General features: G+C 53.2%; 1 protein-coding gene across 1 annotated transcript in view; it reads right to left on the bottom strand.

Annotated features, from left to right (window-relative positions):
- Positions 1–1,178: 1,178 nt before the first annotated feature.
- med27 (mediator complex subunit 27) overlaps positions 1,179–10,616 on the bottom strand; it is a 204,338-nt gene continuing 194,900 nt past the window's right edge. The window contains exons 6-8 of the mRNA XM_028809067.2: positions 9,583–9,624; positions 6,669–6,746; positions 1,179–1,399 (exon numbers count right to left, since the gene is read on the bottom strand). Of these exons, the coding sequence (XP_028664900.1) occupies positions 1,265–1,399; positions 6,669–6,746; positions 9,583–9,624 (255 nt within the window). The 3' untranslated portion in view covers positions 1,179–1,264. The remainder of the gene's footprint in view (positions 1,400–6,668; positions 6,747–9,582; positions 9,625–10,616) is intronic.

Raw genomic sequence — 10,616 nt, 5'->3', positions numbered from 1 at the left:
AAAGAAAAAAAAAGAAAAAGCCCAGCAAGTCTGGCAGCGCAAGTCTGTTTACTGCGGGCTGATGGCTTAATCACGTAATCAATAGAATGTCAGGAGCAGGGGAGCCGCATGCGAGCGCCAGGCGAGCGGCTGATGAAAAATACATGAGGTCAAAGGCTGGCGCGCTCGGCCCGCAAAATTAAAACCTGCGCCGCTACATTTGTCCAATATCGACAGGAAAATTAAAGCAAGCAAGAAATGGGACGGGGAAAAAATATGGCCGGCTTTAATTACCAACCTGCGTGTTGTTCTCGTTCTTTTAATAAAAAGGGGATTTGACAACCTTTAGTGTTATTAAAGAACACAAACGGCGACGAGCGAGGGGACAAAGGGGGGAACTCGGCCCTGGCATCGCATCTCATTTCGTTTAAGAAGGACGGTCGCACTTCCGTATAGCGCCTTACCCGGCGACGGGCGGCCATCGGGGTACCAAGAGTGGAGCTGAGCCACCGAGGACATTCAAAGGGGTCACGGTGACAAAGGCCAACAGATGAGGACAGCAAGAGATGGGGGAACAAAAGGGTGCAGGAAAGAAACCGAGAATGGGGTGAGCCACAGGGTCACCAGCGAGGAGGGCACTCAGGGTGGCAGCTGCGTCACATCCTCCTCGAGCGCAGGTCCTTGGTATGACAGTCGATCCACTAAAGAGGAACCCCCATTTAGCACAGTGAGGGCCTCCCTGCCTCGCCGTTACAAAACACTAACTGGGGGGCAGCGGCTGGCAGCACACTAATGGATGGTCAAACGGGCCCCTGCTCCAGAGTGACGTCACGACGGGACTCACTCCGGGGGGTCTGAAAGGTGTCTGTGCCCTCGCGCCCCCTTCTCACTGATGCTGCACTATGAAGGACGATGGCCAGAGCTGCCATCGAGACTCCAGAAGTGACATCAGTCACAAAAATGGCAGCCGCGGCAGGACTCCGGATTACAAAGCAGCCTCTTCTGCCGCCACACCAAGGGGGTTCTCCTGTGGCAGAGGGGGTCCTTCTGTAATCCAGCAGTCCCAGTTTGTGCTGTGAGGCGGACGTTTTCAAAAACAGGAAGGGGGATTCGGCCGCGGCCGGGTGGAGCCCAATGTGCAGTGCAGTGGACCACCACCGGGCGACGGTGGCAGAAAACAAAAGCCGAGCAGCTGGCACTCCAAAACAAAAAGGCGCTTTATTGGAGCAGAACAGGAAGTAGAAAGCTCAATGTATAAAAATCTATAAATAGTCCTCGTGTCACCTCACTGGCGGCAGGTGTCATGGAAGGCCTCCAGGGTGCGAAAGTCCCTCCAGGTGGGTGGCAGGCCGTCTTGAAGGTACTTGCCACAGCGCTGGCAGGGGGCTTGGAAGAGTTTGATGTAACTTCGGAGCCACGTCTGGAAGGAAAACAGAGAAGGTGGTCAGGGCTGGCATCAGGGAGAGGAGGACATTCCTGTCACTTGTGTTGAAGCCCCCGGGTTCTGACTGATCCCTTAATAAAACTTGTGACTTTTTACCATTTCATGTTTCACACGAGCCACCACTTTGAGTGACCGCTGCACGGACCACACAACAGCACATCACTGGGGTGCCAGTCCTCAGAAGTCATGGCAAGTGATGTCATCGGAGTGGCCATATGTAAGCTGGCATCACCGGGGACTCTTTGTCCAAGGTGGTGGAGACGTTCTGAAAGTCGAGGGCCATTCTTAGCATTGATTTCTGGCAAACAAATGAAAGCTGCCGTTTACCGGACCCCCGATTGTGGACTTGTGTTTTGGCTCAGCTGAAGGACCCCCTTGATTTTCTGGTTTTGACATCACCTGACCAACATCTCAGGTGACAATCCCCATCCTAGTGGCCTGGCATTTTTCAGCTCCAGACAGAACTGAGGTGGCCCATCAATCATCACAGAGTGGGTGCTGTTCCCACACATGAAGGGTTGTGGGGGTCCACTTATTTATGGTCATAAGTATTTGGGTGGTGACACCATTGTTATTAGGGTGGCTCTCTACCCAAGCATACTGGCACTGAGGGTGCCCATATAATTATAGGGTGTGTGGTGAGAGGGAGTGTAGGGCGCCCCCCTGAGGTGACTGACTGGGGTATAAGACATGCAACACGCTCAAGCCATCATGTCAAAAGGCAGCCCCTCCAATCTCCTATCCTCCTTTAGGGTGGGGCGTTAAGGGGGCATTGTGTGAAGACGGGCTCTTGGAGTGCAGACCACCCTTACTCTCCCACCTGTGCCCCCCCCCTCCTAATTCACTTCATAATTTCCAAACACTTCACTCCTTCCTCATATTTTGGTCCTGAAGGTTGGCTCTGTTCTCCTCCTCAGTTGCTCTCCATGGTCCTGACTGGGCCAGGCTGCTCTCTCTCTTGTGCTGCTTTGTCCATTTTGTAATACGGAGAGCCAAACTGGCACAGGGCACTCCAGGCGAGGCCTCCTCCTCCTCCTCCTCCGCGTGTTAAACATCAGGGCGCTATATAACCTAACATCCCATTAGCCTTCTCGAAAGTCCTGTCCCCTCTTAACCTCCATGAACGTCTTTGCTCCTTCTCAGTTGCTCTCCATGCTCCTGAATCGGCTCAGCTGCTCCTCTCTGGACTTTCTCCAGGGCTGACCGCCTTTCTTGGAGATAAAACCTGCGCACCTTCGTATATTTGTGACTCCACTGCACTGTGACATTAACTCATGGTGTGACTCTGGCATTAGTCCCTATTGGTGGGAGAAGCTCTTGATCTGCCATACAGATATACTGTGCCCACTGCCACCTTCTGACTGAAGACTTCACTCATCACGGCAAGGTGTGGAACCCCTGGAGTGGAGTCCAGGGAGGTCTCTAAAGTCCACCACACTACTTGGTCACTTATTTCACTTATTGGCTCTTTGTATGTCTTTACCATTTTTGTGCCATTCCCCATTAGCCATCTTCCAGCTGTGCCCCCTCCGAGTAATGAATTTGAAGACAGCAGGCAGGATGCACAGTGCGACGTCCCTTCACGATTTTCAGCTCTTTCATCACGTTGTCTCTTTCTCCGTGTTTGGGTCTCCTCCTTCAGTCTCGTCGCTCTCCATGGTCCTGAATCAGCCTGGTGCCTCCTCTCTGGTGCTGCTTTGTCTTTTTTTCTTGTAATATGAAGACCCAAACTGCACAGCGTTCTCCAGGTGAGCCCTCAGCCGAGTGGCATAGCGCTGAAGTATCATGTTAATAAATGCCAATTGCAATCCGCGGTGCCAGCCCGATGCCTCATTTTGAAGACTTCAGTCTGGCCAGCTCTTCCTTCACGTTTCTTCACTCCTTCAGTCGCTCCTCATGCGTTACTCTCCGTGGTCCTGAATTTGTCTAACGGGCGCGGCAGCGGGGGCCTCACAGGCGTGTTAATTCAGCCTCTCGAGTTGGACTCCACACATAGGGGGCGCCACATAACCCAACATCCCACATCAGCGAGTCGCTCAGACCGTACAAACACACCGACGTCCTGATGATCGCCTGGCGATTTGGAGATGGCTTTGCACAGAAGTCTCAGCGCGATGTTCGAGTGGCTAATCATTCTCTGAGCCCGTGCTGGGAATACACAGTCTGAGAAGGAAGGTTAACTTGGGATTAATGCCCTCCCAAGCGGCTGGGCCGGGACCCTCGGTGTTAACTGGACGGCTCGCGCTCATTAGTGGAATCCCCGCAGCTCCAAAGACTGGAGCCTACACTTCCCAACGGGCTCTCCGACCTCAGAGGGGATCAGCGAAGGCAGAAGAGCAGCGCGTGCCAATGGGACACGGCACGGGGTCAGCGAGAGGATTACGGTATTGACATTCGAGCTTAATGGTGGGCTTGCCATGGTAAAATACTCCCAGTGGGATTTTGGGGGGATTCACTGGACATGCCTGTCAATTTCAAACTGGGCCTTGGTTAACGACTTGGAGTTACGAGTGTAAAGCCGTCTTAGCTTGTCACAGACACGCATGGGCTGAACATCTGACTTTGGGGTGGCAGAGGACAAGTCGGCCCTGGCATTAATGAACATAAAACAACCTTCAGCACTGAAGCAGGAATGAAAAGCGCACCTACGTTCGGCGCCAACGTCAGTCCAAAGCCTCCTCCCTCCGTCAAATCAGCCGCCGGCTCTCCAGATATCCTGCGGGACCCCCCAAATGGGCTCAACAAACTGAGTGACCTCGGGAGGCAGTGTGTGTGTGGCACATGGTGGACAGCACAAGGGCACTCGGGCTTCCCTTTTACTGCCCAGCTGTTCTTGTTAGGCCTGGCACTGCCTTACGGGTGCCCCCCTAGAATTTACATAGCATTTTAGATCCAGCGGTATAATAATAAAAGTGGAGTCCACGAATGGTGCCCCCCACATTTCGAGTATTTTAGATAAATCACGCCAGCCTTTAGGATGCGGCACACCACACGCCCACCAGGAAGCAGAGGCAACGAGATGGAGGCCTGCGCGGTCGCTCGGCCGGCCACCACTTAATTATGGAAAAGTGACATTTTGGGATTCAGCTGGCACCCGATGGAGGCATCGTGTTACAAGGTGTGATAAACGGCGAATTTCTGAGGAGCCGTCGTCCAACAAGTGAGGCATGATCAGAATAATCCTGCGCTGATCTTACGCGGTGCTTTAATCAATCTCAATTCCCTCGGCGCTAAAAGGAGCACTGGAGGTGAAATATTAAAGACACGCGTCTATGGGGGGGGCCGTCACTGATGACCCTCCTCGGCGGTCTCATCTCGGGGCTGCAGCAGGCCTCCTCTCCTCACAAAGTCATTCATGTGCGTGAGCAGGACATCACACCCCCCTCACCTAAAACTTTGGGGGGCTCCCTCATTCAGCACACTTACCAGCTGTGTGCAAGCAGGGGGCTCGGGCGTTTGAACTGGCAGAGGGAAGTGGGCTCTAAACCAGCGGGGACCAAAACCCTGGCGAGCTAAATACAAATCCAATCAAAAGGGGGGGATTCTGATTGTAATACAAAACCCACCACCCTGGGGGGCCGCGTCCCCAACAACGAGCCACCATGTCAAATAGCAAAAAAACAAAAATGTAACAAACAAATGTTCGTGCCCAGTACCCCCCAAGTCTGGTGAAGCCCCCAACAACAAAGCATTTGTCCTGTCAGTAGCCACAGCACCCAAGCCTGTGGGGGGCCAGCCAGGACTTGGATGGGTGACCACATAGGAAAAGCTTGGGGTGCAACCAGAAGAGGTGCAGGCGAGGCCAGCAGGGGGCGCTGACCCCGTGGGACATGAAACTGAAGACCTGAGCCAAGAGGAAAGTGTGAAGGAGATCAAGAGAGAGGCAGGGGGTCTGCGGTGCCACTCTGTGATGCCACCGAAGAAGAGGAACAACTGAAATCAAGGCAGCCCAGTGAGCACCACCATCACTGGTAAGGTGGCAGGAATGAGAGCCTGGAGAAGATGACGAGACCACGACTGGAGTGTTCTGAGGGGATGTTGGGCAATATAGTGCCATGACGTCACGGGAGCTCCAACTTCAGTTATACGAGGCACCAGTGAGACCTCACCTGGTGGGCCGCTGGCTTCAATCAGTCCTGAGCAGAGCAGCCTTGGCGTGACTGGCCCGATTCGGGCACCGAGGGGGAGCGGTCTGGGGGACTCTCACATCAGATGTTACCCCTGGTACCCGCTGGCATTCACATTTAGCCTCCCCCAGACCCCTGTAGTCTCCAGATGATTTGATTTCCTTCAGGTGTTGCTGGCAGACAGACACCCTGACACCCCCTTGACATCGTGGGTGGGCTCCCAGACGATGCCAGCCTTTACTGACCCGCACAGAGATGAGCCGTCACAACACGCCGGGGTCTTCTGTTCTTTTTTATTTTGCTTTGTGTTTTCGTCTCTCAGCAGATTGATGGCTGATTGGGTCGAGTTTATTTCATCTAAGCGTTACACGGGGTGGGGGCATCGGGGTCTCGTGTCCTTGCTCCATCCCTCCTAGTAAACAGACTCAGAGATGTATTTATTCAGTCAATCCATCAATCCCTTTTTATTTTCTGCGGTGCCTCTCTGAGCGAATGTCGCCGCCAAACGCTTCCCATGGCAAAGCACTTAAAGAGGAGGCCGCTGGGAGTTCCGTCACGCCAACCGCGGCTCAGAGGGCTGCTTGTCATCGGCTGGCACCACGCCCGCACATCCGCGTGCTCGGCTGGCACTGCCCTCCTCCATCCTTTAAGGCCAGCGAGACGAGGGAATCAACGAGCACATCCAGCGACTTTACGAAATGAACGCAATGCCCATCCATTCTTGGGCCATTTACATAATGGCGTTATCTGAACAGGGCTAATGGAGTCTGCAAGTTAAAGCCGTCCGCCCGCCCGCCTGCCCGCTGATTGCCTCTTAAGCACATCAAAGCTCAATTGCATTTCAGCTGACAAATATCCTCATGCGCCCAACTTGAACAAATGTGCAGGGTGACGCGCCAAGGGAGAGAGATGGCAGATTAGAGCATCCCGAGCGGCGGCCCATCAGCACCACCTCCACAGGGCGGGCGAGACGCGCCCAGGTGTCCCCCAAAGTCGCCAAGGCGAGCTACAGTGTGCCAGGTGTGCCAGTCACCCTATACTGACATCGGGGAGCGTCTGGGGTGATGGAGTCTCCCGTAAAGCATCTAAAGGGTTAAAGCAGACGCACCGCTACTCACCATAAAGGACCGCACCACCACGTCTGGCATTTGGGGCAGCTGGTAGTGAAGGAGGGCCGTGGTCGCGTGATCCGTCACCTGCAGGACACAACAAGTTCAAGAAGGTTGGACTTTTGTAACACAGCAAAAGAAAAATAAAATAAAAGCATAAAAGAGAGGCAAAGAGAGGAACCCGTGGACCACTCCAAGGCCCCCAATGGCACCACACAGTGCCCTTCAGATTGTGCCCACAATTACACTCACTTGCTTGCTTCTGGTGGAGGCTGCTGGGTGGCCCAGGGACTTTGACTGGGGACCGCACTGACCTTGTCCTTGTCCTCACTGGACAGAAGTCACACCACAGCAGATGTGACAAACCGATGGCCGAGGTCAGGGGGTCATAAAATGATTCTGTCACATCAGCACCCGATGGAGCCCGAGGAGGAAATCAATGACCAGCAAAGCTTCATCCCCCTACAACCAACTCACAAATGACGTCACGTGTCACAAAACAGACACAGCGGCACTAGAGAAGGTCCAGAGACGAGGATTCAGAAACTGAGAGCTCCGAGCCGTGAGGAGACCCTGAAGGAGGAGACCCTTCATGGCCACAGCACCGACACGTTTAAACTTTGGACAAAGATCAGTGAGGTGTAGCACACCTGATGCTTAGTCGCACTACAAGGCAGGTGAGACACGTTAGTGAGGCCTCCCCTGGAGTGAGCGACGAGGCTCAATCAGGACCACGGAGGGCAAACGTCAACTGCACAAAGAATGGAGCACAATAACGAGACCCCCAGGACTGGAAACACTAAGGGAGAGGGGCGGGGCCATACACGTAGGGGGCGTGGTCATCAACAGCCTGCCCAAATGGGGGCGTGGTCTCGAGTGCTTCAGCTAGAGGGGGCGTTGCCTTCATGGCTAAGCACATTGTAGAGACAGGGCTGGAGAGGGGCGTGGCCTTTGAGCAGTATGATCAGGAAGTGGACTGGGGGCTGTAAGACCACCTTACCAGTCAGCGCACACACACTAACCAGTGCTGGACTGGTGGTGGTCCGGATGTAGGGGGTGCAGCTCTGTGGAAACCTTAAATTGAGGATACATAAGACCCATATGACAGGAGTCGCCGTCCACCTTCAGTTATGAATTCTGGGGTGTCACCCTGTGCCTCTGTGTGAGGGGAGTGCGTAGAGAGGACAAGGCGCTATAAAGAGATTGGATAAGCGGCCCACACTTCATGTTCCTTTCCTAAAGCGCACCTGAAAATTCCTCGTTTCATGGAGTTCACAAAAACAGGAGCGCTTCACCGTGCATTCCGATGTGCGCCCCGTGAAGACTTTGAAATAATAAAAGTCGGCATGTCGGCAGTCGAGCTTAATAAGCACTCAAGAGTTACGCATCCAAAATGAAGACGCATTAGAAGATGGTGACATTACAGACACGCGTCCCAAAAGCTGATGGGAAAAGGAGCGGGCGAGCTTTGAAGGAAAAGTTTGAGATACCGCGGGCGGGGGGGTATGGGGGTGAGAGGAGAAGAAGAAGAAGCAGCAGAAGAAGAAGAAGAAGAGGAAGCAGCGTCTTCTCAGCGACTTGTTCATCAAAAAAGAAAAAAAAAAAAAGAATCTTCTAGAAAATGAAGACGAAAGAAAATTCTTTGATCCGGCGCTACAGATGTGAAATGTCACTTGAAAAGCAATTTCTTTTAAAGGCAAACCCAAATTGGCTGGCGCTCTAATTCTGATGGCACATGTGCTGCTCCGCCAGTAATTCCTTTCTAATGAGATTTGGGGTAAAGAAGAGAAAAAAGAGAAGGAAAAAAATAAAATAACAGGAAGAAGAGGACTGAACAAAACCGGACCCCCGTCACCCTCAAATCGGGGTCTGTCGACGGAGCTGCCGCCTCACCAGCCAGGGTGGAGACACATCTGCACATAAAGACCCCCTGAAAGGCGCTATATAGAGTCACAGTTCACATGGCACTGATAAAGGGACACATCTACAGCACGTGTATGGAGCCTTTGAACAGGGCGCTACATAAAATCATGTAAAGACCCCCTGGATGGTAAAACCTACTGAATGGCACTATATAGCGTAACAAAATGGTACACCACTGCCATAGTCCCCTGTGGGCCTAACCAAGGGTCCCACTGCAGGAGCATGGAGGCAAATGAACGGTGACATACATGATGCCAGTGTAAGGAAAGGCGCTATATTTAAAAAAATCACAAGAGCCCCCCCTCCCGTCTCTGGGGGAGTCATGTGGCCTGCCAGGCTACCAGTGCAGGTGTAGTGAGAGAAGGCTACAGTACACATGATGTGCAGACGGCTGGCGCTATATCCCCACTTCAGCTGCCACAAATGTGGAGATAAATGAGGGGCACACACGGGTGGTGCACGACAGTGAAAGGTGCTCTATCAAAAGAGAGTGCCCATGGAGGAGCCGGTCCACCGGCGAGAGCTCACGCTGCAGAAATGTGAAGGCCGATGTGTTGCACATGCAGCTTGAGGTGCCTCTGGATGGCATTCACAGAAGGAAAGGCGCCATATAATACAAGCGGCCGCTGAATCTTCTGCCCGTGTCCCGAGGGTCAAACGTTGTCTTAGTGCAGCTTTCTCGCCCTCCATGGCTCCACCAGGACCAGACCTGAGGGGCACTTTAGGAAAATAGCTGGAAATGAAGAGCTGACAAATAAACCATAAAACTGTGCGCCCCCCTCAGGAGTCGGGTCTGAGATGGCAAAGGAGCTCCAAGGGGGCAGGGTCGCTCATTCTGTGACCGGACATGGGCATCATGGCGGCCCTCGAACCTCGCATCTGCTCCTTCCATTCACCCTCCCCATCAAACCCACTTAACCCAAACAAACTCAGATGCCATCCCTGAGTCAGTGCCCACCCAAAACCAGAGAATCTGACGGCAAATGCCTGCTGGGCTTACCTTTTGGAACACCTGGTAGTTGGAGCGAGACCAAATATCAATCTGGAAGAGAAAAAAAAAACAAAGAATCAGAGAGTCAGAGGGGCGATTCTCGTTGTGTGAGCCCGCAGATCATTGGCACCATTTTTAACAGGCTGTGCCCCCACTAAATTGGCAGATGGGCACCTGCTTCCCACTTTGCACTCAGCTATGGCTCTCACACCTCAGACCTCCAGAGCTGCCTGTGCCAGCACACTGGACCTCAGAATCAGGTGGGGAGGCTGGCACTGAAAGGTGATGGGCTGGGAGAAAGTGCCACTCTGTGGACAGCACACCTCAGGGGCATCAGTTTGGTTTCTTTAACCATTGCTGTGCTCATGCAGGGAGCTGTTGAAGTGGGCACCTGTTCCTAACCTGCAGATGTTGGCACTGGCGCTATAGACTGGAATGGCTTATCTTTGGGTCTTTGGGGCAGAGACATTCCAACGGGTGGTTGGCAACGATAAAAGGAACTCTGCTAAATAAACACGGGTGCTGGTGCCAGTGTCCTTAATGCCCTTCGAGTGTATGGGGACGGGCATTTGAGCAACACATTTGGAAGCTCATTGGAATTTCCCTTAAATAGTCGGAAGCAGCGGCCCGACACTCTGGCTGTCAAAGTCACTCATCTCATAATGGCTGTCGCCCACCATGAGGGTCCCAGGAAGTGAAGTCTTAGTTGGCCACTGGCGGAGTACTCCTTCAGCTAAGAGGTGAAGCCAGCAGGCCGAGTTTGATGCCCACTGTTCTGGGGAGGACGTGGTGCAGAGGGAAATAGGGGACTGCGGTGCATGTGGCACCGTCCTCAGGTGTGGGCACGCTGGCATTGAAACCAAACGTCTGCCACTGCTGCCACCCTACTTTAAACTTCTGACAACACATGAAACATCTCGTCTCTTAGAGCCCCCGGCAGGTTTCCCTTCCACCTTCCACACTGCTGCGCTCTCTCTGGCGCTCAGGTGGATGATTTGTTCCAATGGTTGCACGACTCAGAATCGTATTAAAGGCTGGCACGG

Source organism: Erpetoichthys calabaricus, chromosome 9, assembly GCF_900747795.2.
Source record: "Erpetoichthys calabaricus chromosome 9, fErpCal1.3, whole genome shotgun sequence".
NCBI classification, from domain to species: domain Eukaryota; kingdom Metazoa; phylum Chordata; class Cladistia; order Polypteriformes; family Polypteridae; genus Erpetoichthys; species Erpetoichthys calabaricus.
Note: the sequence above shows the minus strand (reverse complement) of the source record. Positions and strands in the feature narration are given on the sequence as shown.